Genomic DNA, 23166 nt, shown 5'->3' with positions numbered 1-23166 from the left:
GCAGGCATGGCTACTCCTGCCTGGGTCCCACTTGCACTAGACCTTTAAGACAAAGGCATTTAGTTGTTCTCCTACCAAATCTTCTTTCTTTCACCCCTGACTCTACGCCTGGATCCTCCCACCGTGGCCCTCACCAAAAGGCTGCTTTTTCACAGTTTATTCTTTGAAAGGTTCCTTTTCTCAATTCACCGTAGTCTGAGGCACCAGACTTAGCGTGAAGGCTACACCCAAACTCAGTGGGTTTTTTCCATGGTGAAATCACACCACTTGCACCTCAGGGCAATGAGCTGTTGACCACATCCAGAGAAAACCGTTTCCAGGAAGAGCGAATTAAACAAGACTTTACTGCTGTCACATGCCAGCCATCTCACTGACACATAATCCATAGGCACGTAATAGCTAGGGGAGAAAACGGGCACAACTAGAGAAGAAAAAGAGCACCAGACTGGAAAGGATCAGCGGGAGCAAGCTCTGCTCCAGCAACCAGGAGCTCTGGCACCAGGTCCATCACGGACCGCACAGCCTGGACAAGCCACAGGCATGTCACCTCCCTCGGCTTCCCAAGCGTGACTGCGGCTCCCACGCAGGTAGCTAAGTGGTCACACAGTGTCGAGGATGACATGGGAGTGTCATTAACTCTTGTCCCTGCAGGGAGAGAGACACACACCGGTTTCTGATTCCTCTCTCCCTATGGGAGCTGGAGATAAAGCCTCCCCTGTGCGTGCTCAGGCTGTGCCTGCTGCCCAAGTCTTGACCCAGGGCATTCCCATCTGCAGGGAAGGACACGAAGCGCCCTCCTGTGACACTTGTGCCTGGTGTGCCCTGGAGCCCCGCTGGCTATAGACACAAGGAGAGGAGCAGCTCCCGGCCAGACACACCACTCTTCCCAGCAGCTCTGCCACCACCTCCCCCCCTTTGCCTCTCCTCGCATGGCAGCTCCCCTCTGAAAGGGGGCATGCTGCCTTGCTGCCAGGTGAAGGGATTCTGCTCACGACTGGTACATCTTTTAACAAAACCTAGCGAGCACCCTGGGCACAGGTGGCATGAGAGAAGTGTGGCACCACAGGCACGAACAACTGAAGGCAGCCAGGGGAGCTGTGCCCATCTGCACCCTGGAAACCCGTCCCACGCATCCTGTGTTTGCAGGGAAGAAATATTGTCTCCTCTCTCTCATTGAGACACGGGCTCCTCGCTCTACATCACGCTTTGCTTACAGCTTCCCTTGGGCCCCAAGGGTCTTGGATGCCTGCCGGCACAGGCGATGAGCCACGGCGCAGAGGGAGAGGATGGGCACAGGCAAACAACATCAAATGGGAGGGAGGAACTCCCATCACAGCAACGCTTTCTGCTCTAACAGAGCATCTGAGATAGGCATCCTGGTAACGCATTAGACATTCCCCTGGAGCCTGGGTTGCCCATGGCTTTAATCAGTATGCTAATAAAGACTCGATGGCTGTGTTAAGGGTATGGCACGCAGACAGTGGAAGGAGGGAAGGAGCGAAACAGTACCTTGTTTTTCCTCCCTGGGGACTTCAACCTAATGGAGAGATTTAGCATGACCCTGTTGTATTTCTGCCGTAGCCCAGACACACTCCTTCCCCTTTGTTTCGCTTCAGGATAGCAGCCTTAGCCACTGCACCCACGTTCGTCCCACCTTTTTGGCTCTACTGTTGGTTAAGAAAGGTTATTTCAAGCATTAATCAATCTTCTGAGTCCCTGGGAGACGAACCAACAAAGGGGAAGGTGATTCTCAGCAGTTTCCTTTCTCCCCCAGCCCCCTTTCCAAACAGTTTATTTTTAATTGGTACTGGATTATTTTCTGCAACCGTTACTAAGGAAACCTCTGTTACTATAGCAACTGTGTATGTTAAGTCAGTAGCCCTATATCTATTAAAATGCAGTATATACACACGCTGCATGTGGTGGGGTTGCTCAGTATCAACACACACACAGACAAAGCCAGGGTATGCACAGACCAGAGCTGCTGAGATGCAAGCATTCCTTCCCTGTTCTCTTCCCACATCGCGGCACCTCCAGGAGATGAAAATGAGGAGGATGGGCACTGAGCAATTTTAAGCCTGGCGTTTGGGGCAACAGACCTGCACCTCATACGTGACAGATGTATTTCGCTGTAGCACTGAGGGCTTGTTCCTGGACCATAATCACGGCAATTCTCACTTTGTACGAACAGCACGGACCCTTGAGGTCATCCAAGGGCTCTTGGATGGCCTCCATGGAGCTCTCCCCGCTTCCTTTCGACATTTGAGAAGACGCCTTCTTTTGTAGGGGTGAGGGTGATGGGGAAGAAATCTTATTAATTCTGGCAAAAATGAGATCTTAAATTCCAGGCACCCAAGCCCTCCTTGGCAGCCATTGCAGCCAACATTCAGGAATTTGCCCACACATGCACAGCGTCTCTCAAATCTTGATGAGATGATCGCTTCTACTGCTGCTACCAGTGGGAGCCCCAGGCCCTGGCCCGGAATTACAGGTCTTCCCTTTGCTGGACTGCACGCGCTTGCACAGGTTCATAACACCGTGCACAAAGTTTCATCTAGATTAGAGCTATCGGTGATACGTAATGACACCCCTGCCAATGCACTTCTCACCTAACATGACTTATTTTCCTACCGGAGGCACACCACGGAAGATGCAAGTGCAGGTTTTGTTTCCCTCCCACAGAATTAGAGAGGACATTCTCATCCTTTTCCAATCTGTGAACGCCAAATGCTTCCCCATCCAGGCACAGGCTCCTGCACAGTAAATGCGCACCTACCTCTTCTTCATTATCTTTTGCAGATCCTATAGAAATAATTCACGGCTTTTACAGACCACAGGCTGAAAACTGCTGAGTTGGAAACACTGTGGGGCACAGGTTACCTTGGGGCAGCTTCACCTTCGGGCTGCAGGCTGGTTTGCTTGCTCATGCAGGGCAGAGACCCTCTGCCCGCACTCTGGTTAAGACACGGGAAGCTTTGTGGGGCGGCTCTCCCACAGGGATGACCATCAGCCATTAGTTTGCCACAGAGATGCAAACTAATCCAAAAGGCTCGTTTTGCATTTGGGAAAAACAATTTAAAAGGGGGTAAAAAAAATAGATCCTGAAGTTAGTGGGCCCGGGTGATGGTGATGGTAATGGTGCAATACAACGCCAGGGAGTCCATCTCTTTCCATCCTGGTGGCAAGTCTACTCCAGCACTAAGCAGCTCTCTCTGTGCCCCATGCCACTTGCCAGGTCATGTTTAAAGATGCCTGCGATGACAGGGAAATGATTGTAGCTGCTGGTGCGTGAGTGAGATTGCAAGAAGACTGACACCGCAGGCACTGAGCCAGCCAAACCTCGCCCTCCTGACATGGGGGAAACTCCCTTTCCTGGCTTGGGGATTTGCCTGGGCAGAGAGCCAGGAAAGGGATCGGCCTTCAAATGCTGAGTTGATCCAGTCTGTCCCAGGGGCTGGGGTTTCGGTGTGCCAGGGCAAGGCTACCTCAGCCCTCCGTCGAGCAGCGGAGGCGGTGGGCGCAACGATGTGAACAGGCACCGGTTACATGGCATTTTCTGCTGTGCTGTCAAGGGGCTGATGTTCTCTTAACAGCCTCCCGAACATCTGCTTAGTGAGGGAAACAGGTGCATGTGTCTAGGTGAAGTTATCGTGCATATCATCTGCAAACCATAATCCTGTTGCCACAATGTCTCCTGGCTCCCTGGAGGCTGCCAGTAAAGAGGATATCATACCCTGATGTACTGTAATTGGCCCTACGTACGCTATTAAAGCTTTCAATTTACACTGGCAACAAGTCATGGTTACAATCCCCATATTTTTTTTTTAAGCCAGCCTGGTCTCCCAGCCCCTGTGAAGGCCAGCAGCCCATGTGAAGAAGGTGTGCAGGCGCTGAACTCCGCAGTGGTGCTCGGGCAGGGGCCCCGCAGGCAGCGCCGGGACAGAAGACATCAGCTCTCTGATGGCATGGAGAGACGCTCTCCTGCCCTGCTGAGGGCATCCCACCACATCTGCTGGAGGAGCTCTGGGACATTCAGTGGGTGATGACTCGTGCTGGAGCCTGGCCAGGAGATGGGGGGCATTACATGCCTCTTAGGGTGGAAAGGCTAGCAAAGACACTAGGTGTTCACAGCAAGCCCATGCACTACTAGACACCTCACTTTACAGACTTCCAGCATCGCACTCCCTTTGCACTAATTCCAAAGCTGAGGAAAACACCCCCACTCATTTGCAGGGACACGCATTGTCTCAGGATACCTGCGGCAGCCTCTGATCCTCAAAGTTTGCACCTCTGGGCTGGGGGGCCAGCTCAGACACACCTTCCAACCACAGCAAGCTACGACATGGCTAGGTGCCTACAAGCTGATATATATGGTAGGGGTTTTCTACACACCATCAAGCAGGCAATCAGTCTCCTCAAGCTGGGCATGTGGTAAGCACAGTTATACAAATATTTGGGGGAAGGGAAAGCACCCATCAGAGGAGGAGGAGGACAGAGGCAGTGACGTGATTCACAGCTTTTCTGCTGACTCGCTGCCATAGCGAAGCCACTTGTTGGCTCCCTCCTCTCTGTTTCCTAATCATCAAGCAGGGCTTACAACACCTACCTTTACCAAAGCACTTCGCAATCTGTACCTAAAAATGCTGTGTTAAAAAGATGCTCTATCTCAGACTCCTTTCCTCCTCTTCCCTGGTAGGCATCAAGAAAATAAAACAGCAGGAGTTTACTTCCCACCTGGGAGTCACAATTACCAAGTGCTGGGAATGGCAATGTTTAAAATGCAGCTGAAGATACGCTCCCCCCAAAAAAGCCCCATACAAAACCCCAGTGTGCTGCCCTGCAGCAAAGGAGGAGGGGGCCACCGGCTGGGGAAGGAGCCAGGTCCGCACGAGCCAGCGGCCATGGCGCAGAAGGGGTGGGCAGGAGGGTGGCCACCACCAGCCCACAGAGTCCCCGGGGAGCCCTGTCACCATAGCGGGGAGGCGGTGTCCCACTTTGCAGGCTGATGCCCTCTGGGGAGAGCTCCTCCAGAAGATCTTCTCGCCTGGAGAGAACTGACGAAGTGTTGCAAAAAGTCTTCCTGGGGAATGTCCTACTTTTAAAAGCCTCCGTCGGGATTTCCCTGTGCTGAGGTGGGGACAGGCGGGGAGCAGAAATGAGGCCAACCCAGCCCAAATCCAGCCCCAGTTTAACACCAGACAGGGGGTTTTGCAGGCTCATCAGGACAGACTCATTTCCAGTAGCATGGCCCCAAGGCGACTCTTCCCGCATGGAACTCATCTCTCCCCAGCACCCTCAGGGAACAATCCTGAAGGGCACTGGCCAGGCTTTTGGTACAAACTCAGCCGGCCCCTCAGCCTGTGATCACAACCCAGAGGTGCCTCATGATTTCCCTTGCTAGGGCCCAAAAAGCACTCGGTGCCCAAGTTCTTGCCTGGGGATGTTTGCCTTGGATTCAAGGGACCCACATGCAGGTCACTGCCACAGGCTTAGACATGCACCAACGCTCAGCCCTTTGCCAGCCCTTCTCCCTTCTACAAGGCAGGGCTGAAGAGCCTCCTCCACCTCCACACACATTGCCAGGATACCCGTGTTAATGCCCATGGGGAACTGGGGCAACGGGAATCAAGCAAGTACACGCCAGCCTTCTGACTCAGCATGGCAAGGAGTGGGTGATTCACGTCTAGGTTAGCTAAAAGCAAACCAGTGTTCAAAAGGGAAAGACGTGCAAGCCCTTTCAGAGGAGAGGCATCAGGGGAAAGGCATTCGCAGGCTTTTGCAGAGGGGAAGATGAGACGCTCCTAGGCGGACCTTGCTCATTAGGCTTAACCGTGGCATAGAAATCACAGCAAAGCAAAGACAAAGACTTCCAGCCCCGGGGCAGCCTCCCCAGAGATGGAGGAACATGGCAGCACAGCTCCCGACTCCTGTTATTCTCTTTGAACAGAACACAATTCCTCCTGAAACTGGATTAGCAAGGTTGCAAATTGCATTAGCCAACATGGGAGGCTGCTGGTGCAACAGGAGCAGGAGAAAGGGAAATAGCATTAGACTTTGCCTGCCATTATTACTGCCATTATTAACTTGTCGCTTTACTGTAGTGTTCCTATAACAATGAATTATTGCCTGCAAACAGGCTGACATGATTGAATTACTGGGAGAGCAGCTCCATGGGAAGACGAGACGTTAACCCCTTCCTGAGGAAGGCTCAGCTGCTGCCCCCTCCCATGCGGGCAGACAAAAGAGCCGAGGCTTTGACTTTGAACACCAACCTGCCATTGACCTTCAGCAATGCCAAAAGTTTCTACGATCCCCAAACTGCTCAGGTCCTGATTGCAGGTGGGCTGCTCTGGGATGGACATGCAAACAAAAGCAGAATGCATGTCTGTCTGCAGCACCAATAAAGAACCACAGCTGCAGCTCTCCCATCTTGGCAGGTCTTCCTGCAACCTCTCCAGTCTACTAACTTCATAAAGCTAAATCCTCGCTTTTGCATGCTGCTTCTTTCTCATACAGGGAAGACTGGTCCCTGGACAAGCCACCAAACCGACTGACTGCTAGTCTAGATGGATGTGGGTCACCTTTTTTGCCCCTCCCCCCTTGCAGGGTCAGTACTGTCTGCTTGCAATCAGACAGGCTGTTAATCCCAGCCTGCTCTCTCTCCTGCCCAACTCCCTTGAAGAGACGGTGGGATGTGCTTCTGCAGAGGGCTGTGCCTGGGCAGAGCCCCTGCGTGGAGTGGGAAGGAGCAGGTAATGCCTTCACCCAGCCAGGCTACGCCCCTTGGCATCACCCTGGTGCCACCCAAATGCCACCCCACTCCTCCGGGGTTTGAGAGGCTTCAGCCTGCCTACCTTTCGTCTCATCCTCCCTATACGTACTGCTCATGTTTTGCTAAAAATCAGCTACATGACACTTCTCTCCCAAATTTACAATGCCTTATATGAATGCCGCAAATAATGCCTCCTGCAGCGCGGACTGGTGGGTGCTCCCAGCCCTAGGAGCAAGCCTAGGAGCTGGCTGTGACCCACCTCCTCTCCGGGACAGAAAGAGGCCGGGAATAAACCACCAAGTGATCCGCATTTCAGTATGTTCAGCAAGTTGCTGCAAAGTCCATAGCCCAGCAGGCACAGACGTTCTCTGCCTCACAGCCTGCTGCCGCAGCAAGACAAGCCGCGCACTTCAGTAGCTGTGCACATCCACGCTGACTGTCACCCATTCCAAAAGCCTCAGCATAAAACTGAGCCCCAAGCACTGGCATATGCCCCAAAGCACACTGTACTGCAACTTGGGAAAGTGCAGCTTGACGCATTCAAAATGCTGCCGGAGGGCGCTGTGGCAATCCGGAACGGGCATCTCCCCTTGTACCCTGTGGTGGACCTGCCTGCATCAGATGGTGTGGTACCCACACCAGCTTCAGCCTCACAGAAGGTGAGCACTGCATCAGCCAAACCTACTGACAAGCTGCCCGATGCCCCCCCTCTCCCCAAAAGCAGCACAGTCAGGCTGCTGACCTACCAAACACACAGGCTGCGGGTCAAGTCCATCGCTGCACACCACATGCCGTGGCGCGAAGACTGCAAGTGGTGACAAGGACATCTGCTCAGCCTGGGACTACCAGCCATGTCACACTGGAGCTGGCAGAGCAGCTAACAAACTAGCAGGTAACCAAGCAGGGCCTCAGGGAAGCATGCATATGTGACCCACAAAGTCTCATTAAAACCCAGAAGCCATACGTCTGCGAGCACACAGAGAGAAGGCTGTGTGCATAGCTGCAGGGATGGAGAAAGCTGGGAAGCCCGCAGTCCCCAGGTCTGGCTATGGCTAACCCAGAGACGCGGGTCTGGGACATGCCGCTGGCCTGGGAAAAGCAAGAGCTTCTGTGAGAAGCAAAAGCTAAGTCTCTCTGAAGGACAGCAGGGACTCAAGGTCAATTTAAGAAATAAACAAATATACCCCAAAGCAAAATGCCCCCCAAACTTAAACCCAGAAATCTTCCTCCCAAACCCTGAAATGAATGTGAAAATTCTGCAGGAGAGAGAGGAGGGGAGGGGGGAATAAAAGATTCCCAGCATGAGTTGTGCCTGCTGTCAGAAAACAATGTACGGCTCACTGATCACTTGTAAATTAAAATATGGAGATAGGATCACTGGAAGATAAATTCAGTACCAAGTTACAGCCACAGAGGGTAAAGAAAGAAAAAAATAACATACCGAGATATTTAATCAACCCCTCATCAGAAAGACTTCAAACAAAGGAGCACTCCGTCAGTTAGGAAAAAAAGTAATTAAATGTACACAAAGAGCAAGTTATAACACATATGGCAGCACCACACAGAAAATCCCATGCCATTCTGGAAGCTGGCCATTTATGGCTGAATTTCCTAACAGGGTGTCAGAGAAATACTTGAGAAGTTTGTGTAGATGCACGCTAAGAGTACAACTGCACCCTGTAGCCCACGGCTGACTTTTGCATGCACTGTATTTAACTTGAGCATTTTCAGTGGCTACTGCTGAAAAGTTGGATGCTAAGCAGAGAGAGATGAGCTGCTGAGGGTGGTATGAAATGCCATTTTCTTGCCATCCAGAGAGCAAGCTCACCAGACAGACCCCAGGCAGGATCACGAGATCTTTTGGAGCCGCCCGCACCAGCCCTGCCAGCCCCAGGTTGTCAGTGCTGCCCTCCATGTGAAGATAAAGTCCCCTGAGAAGGACCCAATTGAACCCATCCAAGAGCTCGCTCCCTCCACTCACCTTTAACTATTCCTTTACTGCCAGGTTAATTTTCTGCAGGTTTAGTAAACAGAGCTGGCACACAGCAGGATTGATGCTGGCACAAGGAATGGGACAGGACGATGCAGCCAGCAGCACGCATCAATGATGAGGATCACCTCCTGCTGTGCAACCAAGTGCGAGATCAGCTCCACCTGCACCCTAAACGCTCACGAGGATGCTGCCTCCATAAATTAACTGGCGAATCCGTCTACTGTGTGGAAGAACAACCAAGCAAAATGAGCCATCTGTCATGTCTCAAGAAATTGTCGTCTTGAACTTCTGAAGGATAGAGGAAGTATTACAGACCCGTCATTAATTATCTGGACTCCTTGCTTCTCTGTTACATGGGACAGGGAAAACTGTAGGGATTTTCTTTAACAGCACCCAAAATTCCTGTTTTAGCAAGTAAAAAGCCTCTGGGAGTTAACTTTTATGTATGTTAAGATAAAAAATCCCGAGCCATAGGCTCAGCATGTCCAGAGCCTGCCATATTGCTGTAAGGAAGCAGATTGCAGGTTCAGGAACCCAGGAATTTAGTCTTTAACTAATGTCAGAACAGGTAGAAACCCCAAAATAATCAGCCCCTTAAGAAAAAGCATTCAGATAAAAATTGCCCTTGTTTATTCTGACCTGGAGGTATTGATTTCAAAAGGTAAAATTGCCATGGGAAGAAACAGCGGACTTTATTTTACTGAAGTTGCTTCGCTTACGTGGGCAGTGCTGCACCACCTGATTATGCAGGTCACTGTGACATTGAAGAGCAAAGCCACTGTGTCTAGCAAACTGTGTCCCACCAGCAGAAGACACCCCCAGACCATCATTCGAACCAATGCTCATGAAGGTCAGAGGCAGGGGATTTATAGTACTTGGGGCTGGGCCACTTCTCTGCCTGGCTGTTCAGCACTGCTCTTCTCAAAACAGGACACAGCCTACCTGTGCAAAGGACTGATGGGGAACATGTAGTATCTCATCCGATGAGAAGCATCCCACACGATACAGAAGCTAGAAAAATGACAGAGGTCCCATGCACAAGGATGGACAGACAAAGCTGTTGGGCGTGTTGGGAGGGACACCTGGGCTGAGTGCCGCTCTGACTGGAGGGCTGAGAATGCGGCAAGAGAAAAATCGTGCTGCTGCAGCACTGAGCCTCTCACCCTGTGGAGACCAGTGGGGGAGCCGAGGGGCTGGGGCTGCATGTGTGGAGGGGGGAAGGAGAACGGTGGTCAGCAACTGGCTGGAAACCCGCTCATCATCAGCGCTCTCTCTCCCCCAAGGGCTGCCCCTGCTGACTCTGCTTTTGAAGCCCTCAAGGACATGAGGGATGCACAAAGCTTTAGAGCTGGATAACATCTAAGAACTGTTCGCTGCAGAGTATTTTAGTCCAGGGAGAGCAAACAGAGAATCGATGAGAAACTAAAGCGCGTGGAGAGAAGACGTTCAAGACAAGATGAAAGAAGTTGCATGTGCACAGACTGCAAAGAGGCTGACACCGTGGTTCCGTATATGCATGCTGCAAATGGGAGTGGAAAACCGCTCAGGAGATATCAAAGACAGAGCAGAGGGTGCTTTGAAATCGAAGTGAAAAAATTGCTCCTAAAAAAGTAACCGTGAAGAGAGTTAATTTGAACAGAGCAGCACATTCTGAACACAGCCCAGGTCTCCTGGCGTTGTCAGTGTTGTTAGGGGGCTGAAAAGCAAGACTGCCCGCAGTAAGATCAATGGGCACACGCAGAGCAGGCTGAGACAGGGTAGGGTCCCACTGGGTACAAGGATGCAATCCCGCTCCCTTCACCCTCATGAAATACATCTGAGATGCTTCACACATTTAAAATCCAACTTCTCAGGTTATGCCCCTGGGTGCATTTTCCAGGCTAAAGCCCCAAGGGAAGCCCTGAACATAACTGACTGCAATCAGCTCAACAGACTTGGCTATGACAGATACATTTCACGGGCAAACCTGCAGAGGAGCCAAGCATCACTGCTCCCAGATGGGAAACCAAAAGCAGGGGGAGGTGAAATGCATCTCAGAATCTGCAAGGCCAGTGTCAGCATGCCCAGCATGGGGTTGGGAGTGCTGCAGCACATCCGGCACAAGCTCCCTCCCCTGCTGCTCACTCTGATGGGCTCATTTCGACGTGGCAGTCTTTTGGTGGGATCAAGATGGCATTTGCCCTGGGTGCTTCGGCTCTGCTGACATCAGTGTATCTTCATTCTGACGTGTGACCTGCATTGGGCCAGATTTGCCCAGCTGAGTGATGTGGCGGAGCACCTCTCCGATACCCATAAGTGCAAAACCACCGTTGGCCTGATAAAGCCAGCCAGGAAGCGCCCTGCTTGGAAAGGGAGAGCATCCTCACGTGGATCCGTGCCCACAGGAGAACCCCTACCTCAAAACCGTATTTACAAACCAGTGCCCCAACACTAGAGGTTATGCACCACAGCACCCACGAGAAGAGGAGGCTCTCAGGTGTGTGTGACAGAGACGGTACATGGAGAAGATGGGGGAGAGGGATGTTGGGAGCAGGGTGTGATGGCTACGTGTGGAGAAAAAGCGCACCAGGGTGCCAGCCTGGGATAAATAACTGTGCCAAGGAGGTGGCAGCAAGTCTAAGTGGGGAAGCTATCTCAGAGGAACTGGCAAGAGTGGGGACGGAGCTCCCCAGGGCAAATGTGCAGGGGTAGGAGACTACCAGGGGTACAAGGTGGAAGAATCAAACCCACCTGTGCTACCTGGAAAAGAAAAAGGGCTCCAGTTGGGTTGCTAATGCAGATCTATGCAAGGGGACAGCCCTTTGTCACACAGCACTGACCCCCTTCATTTCGTCTGTTCAGTGTGCTGGAAGCTGACAGGAAAGAGCAACAGCTCTGAGGCAGAAGAGCAGGTCTTACCTCGCTGGTGGTGAAGGGAAAAGAGCAAGACCCTGAGCACCCAAGGGAGAGGAGAATGCTCTGTGCTGCAGTTGCAGCTGCTGATGAACCGTCTCCTGTCTCTCCTGAGCACTTCTTGAACTCCTTCATCACTCAAGCAAGAGTACAACTATTTGCCAGATGAAGCAGGTGGCTGTAAAGTGGGGAAGCAGTGCTATTTTACAGAGCGAAGCCACTCTGCGATCAAGCAAGCAGCAAACTTAAATTTCCAGACTTCACTTCTGTAAGGAAGTTTCCAGCTCATTAGCTTTCCTTGTTTAACTTTATTGCTGGATGCCGCCAGCAGCAAAAAGTGTCAGTTTTTTAAGTAGGCACTTTGTGGCCCTTCAAAACACTTGTTTGAGCCTCCATTCAAGAGTCTGGTCACCCGTCATAGAAAAGGCATCTTTCATATCCATCTATGAGAGGATTCCTTGCATGCAGACTTTACTAAGAAATGAGATGGAAGAAAGGCATTAACAGCAATTTTCATTTGTTAGGGAAAGCCTCTTATACTCCACAAGTGTCTTGGCATTTGTTTGAAAATCAGTCCTCCTCTGCCAGCATTAAGCAGGCCATAAAGCTGCCTGTTTTTCCACTTCTCCTCTCTCATCGGATCCTCATCCTCCCAGCACCCTGAGCCTTCACTGTCACAACCCTCCCCTGCTTGAAGGCTCACAGAGTCTTCAGAGGGAAGGACAAGCTACTGAGCAGTCTCTCTGCAGCTGCCAGGGATGGGCTTGGACAAAGAGGTAAGGGTCCTCTGCTCTCTGCTCCTTAGGTTTCTCTGACCACCGCTAGCCCAACGCAGCCAGGCTGCCGTCAGTGGCGGTTTCTTGTGGACAGCAGGAGAGCGGCAGAAGGCTCTGCACCCACCTGGGCACAGGGCTTCACGCTCTGGCTCACCCCGCTCTCAAAGTAAGGTTCAGGCACGAGCCTTTCCCAGCTTCTCCAAGGCCAGCTTGAGGAGCCTCCACCCTCCCCTTCCACAATGGTTTCAACTTGACAGCTCCTAATAAACTAAACCTTACGAAGCAGCCCCTGGAGAGTTCCCGGAAGCTAATTAATGCTCTAATGAAGAGCCTGACTGCCTTGTTTGCTCGACGGCTCCCAGGTCAATCAATCTGCCGTAGCCTGGCTTGCAAAAAAGCAGCGAGGAGCCCAGCACCCCTGGCGTCTGCTCGGTTATCATCCCCCGCCACCCCTCCTCATCCCTCCTCCCACGTTCATTACTGTCAAAAACCAGGCAGCAAGAGGGCAGATTTATAGAGGCGACTGCAGCTTCTCCCCATGTGCCTGCTCCAGGATTAGTCACGAAGGAACTGGCTGAGGGACGACGCAAGGACGGAGGGGTGGGAAGAGCACAGAGGCATGGCAAGGTGGGTGCCCTGCAGGTCAGGATGGCAGGTCTGTGCCCGAGTATGAAAGGGTTGAGGAGGATGCTCAGGGAGGATTTGCCACAACCTCGTGCTTGCATGAAAAGCCCTGCTTTTTCACTCTGCTGTTGCCAGAGAGACTCCCCAGCGCTCAGACCCCAGGCTCTCCCAAATCTCTGCCGAATCACCCCCTTGCTTGTGCTGTAGGTGAAAGATAAGCGTGGTAATGCACACAAGGACAATGGCAATCTAATACAACAGCACAAATATCATCAAGCCTCCTTGCCAAAAGAGTCCTATCCAGATGTCCTAGCCTGACCAGATCGCAGCACAGTCCCCATCACGCACTGTGCTGCCAGAGACTGTCTGCTGCCCTTGTCTGAGTCCCACAGACCGCACAGACACACGCCACTCCCAGACAGCACCTCCCATCTCAGCAGCTCCATTCCTGAAAACCTGGCAGGGAGAAGCAAGATCCAAGCAGGAGCCAGGAACAGAGCCCGCCTGACAGCCCTCGGGTCTCTCCTTGACTCCCATGCATCTATCTACCACCTTCCTCCCTTGGGCAGGACCTGGAGCCTGGGCACCATTCCCTCTCCATGCTGCATGAGGAAGGGGGCAGAGAGCAGCGAGGGGGTACTGCTCGGCCAGCATCCTCACACCAAGAGCTCAGCCCAAATCCAAATGCTTCCAGGGTCACCTGGATTCAAAAAAGAACCGCTGGCACCTCTGCCTCCCCTAAAACCCAAGAGATCAGCAAGTGCCAGGGAGTCACCACAGCTGTCGCCTCCAAGGACAGGACACATCTGTCCTGACTGATAAAGTTTGCATGGAGGATGGTTTTCTCCACCTGGAAAGGGGGAAGTGCGCTAAAGGCAAGGAAACATCTCTAGAAGGGATGGTGAAGAAGGTCTAGAAGAGGGGAAAGGGGTGGTGAGCCCTCGAGGCAAGCCCCAGCTGTCAGGGATGAAAGAACTGGGGGTTTCAGAGGCCAGATATCACAGCAGAAGGGGTGCCCCAAACACAAGGATGTGGGTGGGAAGAAATCTCCACCCCTGCACTTGGGTCTCACTCCAAGCTCAGCCCACGCTCCTGTGCATGGTCTCCTGCCAGCTTTGGCGAAACAGCTGGCGTGAACTGAGTCGTCCTTTTATTGTTCCTCTCCCTCTGCTGCAACATGAACTCACTGAGAAAGAAACAACAGCCAGCTCAAGAGATTGAAGTAACAAGGAGAGCACTGTGCTCTAAGAACACAAAATGGCCACAGGCAATCTAGCCAGCCCAGTCCACAATTCTGCTTGACAGACCCCCACACCAGCCTGGATTTCTGCCCCAGCCTACGGAAGTTAAAACCCAGCACTCACCTCCCAGCAAGCACACACTAGCTACCTGGGGCTGCGTGCCCCTACCTGTGCACAACCATCCCTCTGCTCTGCAACCCAAGGTATGCAGGCTTGCCTGACACCAAGGAACAGGCCATGAAAGGGAGCTTCAGATCCTACTGCTGCTGCGGGTGAGCTTTCACACACCGGCAAGTCATGAACACCACACCCTGGCGAAACCTAAATTCTCTATAAGGTCTCACACATGCAGGGCAGCACCTTTTATAGGGCTTTTCCTCACACTGCCAGTCCTTAGTGGCTTCATGCCCAAGGGGCCAGGAGTGTCACACTCAGAGACCAAATCTGTCTCCAGATGCCATGCAGGACACTTGTGCCATCCCACCTACAGACCTCGTATTCAGACCTGGGTTCTGAATGCTCTCATTGCCTGCCTTATTGGCTCCCTCCTTCAGGAGCTGCGTGTTTCATTTTTCAAATACTGCTTGTTTCTTCTCAGGAGTAGGAAGGGAATTGAGTATTTCAAGCTGCTGGTTTTTCCTCAACACTATCTGTTGGCCACGAGACAGCAGCAGGAGAAATACCAGTGCTGCCACCTCTGCAGTTACCACCGCGAGAGTGCCAAGAAGAGAAACCCTGAGCACTGCAACAGCAAACTGACGCACCAGGAGAAGTTCCAACACCCTGCCCCTTGAGGATGTGGGATTTTACAAAATGAAGAGATTAATGAAGCAATCAGGCAGCCACTATTTTACTTTTCTCACCTGAGCACACTTTAAAGGCTGGCATATACCGATTGCCACATCTACACCTGGAACCTGTCAAATAGAAAGGTCACTCTGACAAACAGGGAGCAGGGGTTTAAGAGGAAACTAGAATCCCAATCTGGAAACACATATTGTCTCAGTTTGCCAAAAGATCTTCTTTATGGTGTCCTTTAGTGGATTGGTAGTGCAGATAGTTCACCCCAAATGCACTGGCGTATGGGTCAAGGCAGGAGGTAGTGGCAAAGGGAAGAAGAAAGCTAGGACTAAGGCATCCAATAGCAGCCAGAATTTATGTCAGATTAAGGTGACTACAGAGCCACAGACTTAGACTGAGCACTCTCAGGTGTTCAGTCTTTCAGGGGTCCTGAATGACACACCTTTTGAAGAAGCCTTAGATATTAATCTGAAAACCAGCACGTGCTTCACCAGCACAGGTCTGACTGTGAGGGCACTTGGATGTTCATTCAGAGGTGACCTAGGAAGGCGTTTCCCACATCATCCTGAATCCTCTCTGAAGATTATCCAGCCAAAGACCCAACAACAACATGAGATGACCTTCTGCAGCCTGCAAAACCAGAAAACCACAGCAGTCACTGGTATGACTGCCAGCATTGCATTTGTGGAGAACGTCAACCACCTGCTCTCAGAGGCTGCCTGGGACATGGAAACAAAACACAGAGAGAGCACAACCATGGAGCTGGGGATGCTCTGAGGTGCCCCCCTTTTCTCCTCCATCCTCTTGTGGCCCATAAAACTACATACATTATGCAAGGCTCATTGGACTGACAGCTAAGATTTGTGTAGCAGTAGTTTGTTGAGCAGCAGGGAGACAGCGAGAGGTAAAAAACACGGAGACCTAGATAACTTGTTCTGTTAAGAAATCACTTGATGATTACTGCTCCAGTAAAGAAGAACCAGCTGCCAAAGCATGGTTTAAATGTCCTTTAAATTTCTGGCCACTCTGAGCTGTGACACAGAGGCTCTCTTCTGGAAGCTGTTATCAAAGATTTCTCTTTTTTTCCCTGTTTCATACACATATGCATGCACAGAGATGTGCTATGAAGAAGCATATTACTCCAGGGACCATATCCAGTCAACGCTGTTTCCTAGGGAAATATGCTAAAATGATGAACATCACCAACCTGACCTTGTGAGCAGTAAAACATGTATTACAAGGCAGGATAATCAAGATAAATGGAGAAGATTAACCTGGAGATGAGGGCAATGAAGGAGGGAGGGAAGAAAGAGGATGGAGAGCTCATGAGGTGCCTGGAGCATGTAGCATCCCTTGACTTTCCCAAAGTCATGCTAAGGGTTGGGGAAGGCGGAGGAGAGTATGAAAAGGGCCACTGAAGTGAAAAGCACAAAAACCAAGCCAGAAGACAGACCCTAGGAAGGAGTCCATCTGCACAGGAACATGACCATGCTGCAAGGACCTGAGCCAAGAGTCCTGAAAGTGCAAAAAGCCTCACTCCAGACATCAACTCCAGCCCTAAGTCTGAGACAGCAATAAACTGTTCGGCTCAGTGGTGGCCAAGAGCTGCCCTGACCACGTATCTTTTCACCCTTAATGGAGAAGGCACCACCAAAACATCAGTGACAAGGCCTACAGAAGGCTGTACATGGAGCATAAGCACTTTGTAGGTTTCCTGACTCTCCCTCCCAAGTCAGGTGACTGTTGCCTAGGTGTTGCACACTCTGCATCGGCACCCATGGCCTTGGTGACTTCCAGCTAGAAAGGGCTCTTTGATAACAAGCTGGTTTTGAACGTGCCTCCAGCAGAGTGACAGATGCAGCCAGCTACAAGACAAGAGCTCCAGCGCCTCACGTATGCACATGCAGGCTTTGGTGGGAGCATCACTCTCTTCCATGATCCTGTCTGCCCTGTCCCTCTCCTCTTTTCCCCAGGTTAGTCTGCTCTGAAGAATGGAGGTGGCAACCTGAAGCCATCTCAGCCTGACAAGAACAGCCTAGAGACTGGATTCAGCTGCAGTCACCTCTCTTCCCAGAAGAAGACGCCATGAACAGCACACAGAGAGCAAAGAGAGGACCCAGTTCCCCAGAGGTGGATAAAGGGTCTCCAACATACCCGCAGCCGAAGAGCCGAGCAGTCCCACCTGAGCCACACACAAGTGCGAAATGTCAGTTGTAGCCACAAGAGCGGTCCTTGCTCTGGAGAAACCACTGCAGCACTGGTATGTACCTCGTCCCCATGATGCCCACCCCAGACCCTTTCACACGCTCTTGGCACTCACCTGGCCGCAGGACCCTGATTTCCAGCAGGTTGGAGGTCCTGTCCGCCAGCCTTGTCCAGCTGCTATTGTAGTTCTTTCTCCAGAGCTCAGCCACACACTGGTACTTGCCGGCCTCTGTGTCGCTTGCCCTGCTGATGCTCAGGCGCACGTTGTTGCTGGACTCAACTTTCTCAATGGCAGTGCGGGTCCGGAAACCTGCGTACCTGTCGCCCCACTGGACCCCACCGTCACGTGTGAAGGTGACCAGGTCGTGAAACTCGGTGCTGCCCGCCGGCTGGAAACGCCACGTCACTGACACCGGTACCCACGATGGGTAGTGGGGCTTGATGATGCACTGGAGGTCGAAGGACTCGTTGTAGGTCACCCCGGGGGTGCGGGAGATAGCCGTGACAGCAAAGCCGGCCTCTGCGGAAAGAGAGAAAAGGGCTTTGAGAGACACCTGCCTAACGAGGCCCTGCTGTTAGCATGCAAAAGCTAGAGCGTGGTCATCCAGCTGTGGGCCTGGAATAATCAGCTGCTCGCGTTGTGTCGGCTCCTCGTTTGCAATTGTGAAGTGGCATGAACAGCAGCAGCACAGACACACTTCAGTGTCTGCGTAGCAGTGACTGCCAGTGTCAGCACTGGCTGCGGGATCACGCTTAATTTCTGCCCAGAGGAGCAAGCTCCCCCGAGACCCAGGGGATGAGCATCCAGCCTCTGCACGCTGCCAAAGCCCCCTAGGGAAACGCAGCAGCATGGCAGCAAGGGAGCAGTGGTGGGCAGAGCAGCTGCCCAGTGCCAGCCTGACCACTCGCAGACCCCGCGATCCACATCCACCTCCCAGGCAGGGGGTCCCCACCCCGTCCCCCACCCCAGGTTGCTGCAGCTAGGGAAAGATGAGGAAAGCAAGAAGTAGCAGCCTTTGTTCATGCATCGGAGAGATGGCAGTGGTTACGAAACCCCAGGATGGAGGCAATGGAAAGAGAGAGAAGCTGGTTGCTCCTGTTCTTCACACAGCACAGCTTATGTTCTCTTCCAGATCACAGCTCCAGAACAGCTTTATGCAGTTATCCTCACATTTCCACTACTCTGCAAGCCTGTCAATAACATTTTTACTTGTCTACCCCCAGCACTTTGTTTATTTGCGGGAGTTTCCATCAGTCTATTAGTAATTTGAAGATAACATATTCCCAGTTGACCGGCTTACATTTTGGGTCAGAGTATTTCCATTGCTCATTTGTTCCGAGTTGCAGAGAGAAATATTTTCTTCTCTTCCAATCAGTTCAGTGCGCCAGCAGATCTAGCAGGGACCTTGTTTTCTACCGGCAACATGCCCAAGAAGCGCTTCCTTCCCGGGAGGCTCCACGGGGTGTCCCATGCTGGCTCCCAGCTGTCCTCCCTCCCCCTGCAGCACCGGCCCTCCTGGCACCTGGCACAGTGACCGTCGCAGGGGAGAGCCCAGTCAGCGCCCAGCAGAAACAGGAATGTCTTCTGGATCAGTACAGAGCTTCAGCCCGCCACCGGCTTGAAATTACAGTTCAAGAGGTGAGCCAGGAGCTCACCCGCAGCAGGGACACCGCCGTATCTGTATACTTCCAGCAAGTGCCTCCACAGCCCCATGGCACCACCGTACCAGAGCTCTGGAACATGTAATTGCTGAGAAAACAGGTCAATCTTTGGGATTAAAGCTTCTTGCAATATGTTGAGCGATTACCCAGACAGGAGAGTGAGACCCAGGCTGTCTCCCCTGCAGGACTGCTGCATCTCATCCCCACGGAAGCCCTTACCTTCAGGCTCTGCAGCAGCCCTCCTGCCCCAGCAAGTGTGTTACCAGGCGCAGCTCAGAGCACCGCTGAGCCAGCGATGGCCCTCAAAAGCCAACTTAATTTCATCAAGATCAGCTGACTTCACAAAGTTTAATCTCCAGTTGTCATGGGCAAGGAAGCTTCGTGAAGGGACTTCTCTTCGCTGCTGTGTGAAAGCCAGGTGTGTTTCTCGGGTCCCCAACTTAACCATCAGCCTCATGGCACTTAGGTTAACACACAATGGCCCTTCTTCCTTCGGGACTTGGTACAAAAGTAGAGAAGTGACGCATAAAAGCAGGCAGGTTTTCTGCAAGACCTCTCTAAAAGAATAGAGCAGCCCTCCTTCACCCTGCCTGCCCCTCCTTCCCCAGCCAGCCAGAGACTGAAGTCCCTGCTGGGCACTCGAGATCCTCAGAAGTTCAGGGACATCTGGTCTCATCTGACAGCACATCTCTCTTCTGGCTATTGCTGCTGAACCACCCTGCAGATAGATTTATGGGTTTGAACATCATCTGTGCTGGTTCAGCTAAAGAGTTTCTTACCCTGGCAGGCTGGCAAACGATTAGACCTTAACTTGAAATGTGAGTGTCACTAAATTTACTGCATTTTTTTTTACTAGCAATTTCTGTAGCTGTAAACCTCTCTTGCTCTTTCTTAGCACCTTCCATTTGAGTTTCTCAGGATGCTTCAAAAGCATTACACTGAACAAAAAATATGAGATTCAGCATCAATGAAACAATACTCAATGTTTTCTCCACTAAATTTTCATGAGCTACTTATGCTTTGCTAGTTATAGGAAGAGGACCTAGGAATTTCTTAGGACTTGACAGATCATGCTCAGTAGCCGGCAATTTCTCTGGGACAGGGAGTGAAGGGGAAAACTTCCTTTCCATCACATCTTCTGGAACTGATAGGCAATTCCGAACATCTTAAATTTTGACAAAAGTGATACATTTTAAAATCTCAGCACTTAATCTCAACACTTCTGCAAGCAGCAGAGTAAAGAGAAGGGCTGCTACGTGGACTTACAGCAGGCCAAATGCTGCTGACCTAATGAGGAAGATGCTGTTGAAACCAGATTAGAATCTGCCTTTAGTTCTTTACAAACTAGTGTCCCTACCTGTTTTTGGAAGCTATATAGCAAAGATTTCTATCACCAGACAGAACAGCCTCTGAAAGAAGGTCAAAAGTGAAGGGGAGGAAAGGAGGAAAAAAGCAAGATTTTAATCAGAACACGATACAACTTTGAAGTCTGGTCTCTTACACATCTTGACAAAGCTTAAGATTAATACTGCAGCGAACCAAAAAAAAAAATCCCAAAAATTCCTACCTCGACCTTTCAATAGAGTTCTGCAATTGTTTATAGCCCTGGCATTCTGCAAATGAGTGGCCTCATAGGAGCAGTCATCCCTTCTTCAGTCACCTGCGGAGCACTTTGGGAACTAGTCCAGGACTTAATATAGCAAGGCCTGAGTGGGACCAAATTAATTCACGATCCATGCAAAATCCCTAATGCCCTACCTGCCCTCTCCTAAACTGATGTGGTTTCACCATGTTTGAAACGGAGGAGCCCTTTGGCAGAGCAGAGTACCAGCTGCAGTGATCCCAGGTCCTAGTTTGGCTCAGTCGTGGATGGACAACGTTGAGGTTCCTGGCCAGCAGCTCAGTGCCTCCTTGCCGAGGCAGTAAGGACTGTTCCTGACCCATGTCTTCTGCAGGCTTCTGATGCTGTCACAGATGCTTGCCATTTCTGGTGGACGGTCCGACAGAAGCCCAGCATTTTGCTCTCCTGGTCTGGCAAGTGGAGGTAAGGTTCACCCAGGGCAGCCAAGGCAGCTTCGATGCCCACGGGCTGCCAATGGACCACCACCACTGCACTGCCCATAGCCCAGCTCCAATGCTGAGGAAACACAGTGTGAAACTGGCAGCCTCTTTCCTTGGAAGGATGCTGGAAGCACTGCCGCTCTCCTTAGCCACCCCCTGCTTTCCTCCTGCCCCAGCCACCCCTCAGACTTTGCCCCCACACACAACGGGGCACGCAGGCATTTTGCACCAACCTACCAGCAGCTGCGGTTGGGCTGCCGGGTACCTCCATTTTGCCAGCAAGCAAGGGCAGGAGTGCTGTGAGCAGCCCCAGTTATTCGCAGGTGACCTCCTGGTGGCCGGGCACGTGGGGAGCACGGTCCTGCAGCCCCCGCGCCTTGAGTACTCACCCAGAGCAGTGATGGACACCGGGGTGCCCGCGTGCCGCTCCCCAACCATCTGCCACTCCCCATCCAGCGTCCGCGTCCACTCGGCCACCCGGCACTCGTAGTGGCCCTCGTCCGCCTTGATGCTGTTGAAGATCTCCAGGGTGAAGGAGCCGGGCCGGACCTGCTCCACCTGGATGCCCCCGTAGCTGCTGCGCTCAGCGTAGGAGGGACCCGGCTGCAGGGTGCCCTCCCGATCCAGACGCACAATGTCGCTGCGCCGGTTCAGCCTGTCCACCAGCTGCCAGGCGACGGAGAGGCGGCTTTGGGGCCCAAAGCCTGAGCGCACGTTGCAGCCAAAGCGCAGGCTCTCCCCCTCCAAAACATTGCTGGCGTTGTTGATAATCTCCAAGGAGATGCTGGTCTCTAAGGAGAGAAACGCATACACACAGGGGAGATGATACACACTCGCCACTTCTCGGTCTGCAAGAAGGACGCTGCCGGCCAGAGCGGCTTTCTACCAGGTGCAGGAAACTGCCCACGCATTTGGGTCCAGGCACATCTTAACCTCATGCATGACCGCATCCAAAACCAGCTTGTGGGCAGCGAGCTGCTCCTGGTGACTTGCACACTCAAAGCATGTGTAGGCCAAAGCTGGGAGAAATCTCTCTGCCTATGGCTCATGAGACACTGCTGCATCTTCTGGTCGCAGGTCCGGGATGGAATCTCAGCAAAACTTGAGGGAATTTGTGTTGCTACAACATGCAATGCATGCAACCGGCTCTGCCAAAAAAAGCTTCCAGCTCCCTGGGCTTTTCAATTCACATAATCCTGATCACCATCCTGCCACGTCCATCCCTACAACACCTTTTGGGAGAAGCTCTCCCAAAGTCCCACCTCTAGTGACACTAGAGGTAGCTATCAATGTTTCGTAACATCAAAAAAACCTGGTATCCTGAGCTTCTCAGAGATGTAAGACTTTATGGCTGTTTTTTCAGAGATACTGAGTGCTGGTTACTCCTGCTGTCTTCCGTTGGAGTTATGGACACTTAGCACCCTTGAAAAATCATCACATTTGTTCCTAAAGCTGGTGATCTATCAAACGGCAAGAATGAAATCTGTCTGAAAGGTGGCTGTTCCTAGGAGCACTACATTCGAGACATTTGTCCAGTGCAAGTCCACTCTAGCTAGAGTGATTTTCAAAGCCAAACAAATGAGATCAAATATTGGTAGGAGAGAAAAGAAAAAGAATTTCTTTTGGAGAAATGAGGAAGGGAAAAAAAGCTAGAGGAAAGAGCTGCATTTCCCTACAAACCTAAGAGACAGGAGGCAAACATCACACAAAATTCTCTTGCAGCTACCCTCTGCTTGGTCAAAGCCAACTGCCAGGGTAGCCTGAGCAACATGTGCATGGTCCATCATGCCACAGCTACCTGAGCTTCAGAGGGCAAAACAAGGAATGAGTCAGTGGACCCTCTCCTTTCACCCCGTTATTTCTGTATTTATCACGTTTGTCTGACAAACATAAAAGGCATTCAGGTAAGCCTCTGGCAGGGTTGTTTTCATCAGTGACCATGACAGAGCTCCGTGCTGAAGAGCAAACTGGGGCTCGAGGAGCACATGAACTCTGGTTTCTCCCAGTACAGCTGCTTTGCAAGACAGCTGAACAACAGACACTGAACGGCCTGCAGGAACCTAGCAGCTCTTACGATAAACCAAATCTCTTAGGATAAGCTGGTCTCCCCGTTACACATGATGAGTACTTTCGATCATG

The 23166-nt window shown here is 51.8% G+C and overlaps 1 protein-coding gene across 4 annotated transcripts in view; it reads right to left on the bottom strand.

Annotated features, from left to right (window-relative positions):
* Window positions 1-23166, bottom strand: part of IGSF3 (immunoglobulin superfamily member 3) — a 102025-nt gene that overhangs the window by 9417 nt on the left and 69442 nt on the right. For 3 of the 4 annotated variants that reach the window (XM_074598450.1, XM_074598433.1, XM_074598441.1), the window contains exons 5-6: window positions 21417-21818; window positions 17420-17824 (exon numbers count right to left, since the gene is read on the bottom strand). In XM_074598450.1, the coding sequence (XP_074454551.1) occupies window positions 17420-17824; window positions 21417-21818 (807 nt within the window). The remainder of the gene's footprint in view (window positions 1-17419; window positions 17825-21416; window positions 21819-23166) is intronic. The other variant, XM_074598460.1, reaches the window with a different exon arrangement.

This window comes from Larus michahellis, chromosome 1 (assembly GCF_964199755.1).
Source record: "Larus michahellis chromosome 1, bLarMic1.1, whole genome shotgun sequence".
Taxonomy (NCBI): domain Eukaryota; kingdom Metazoa; phylum Chordata; class Aves; order Charadriiformes; family Laridae; genus Larus; species Larus michahellis.
This window is presented reverse-complemented; position numbering and strand designations above follow the sequence as displayed.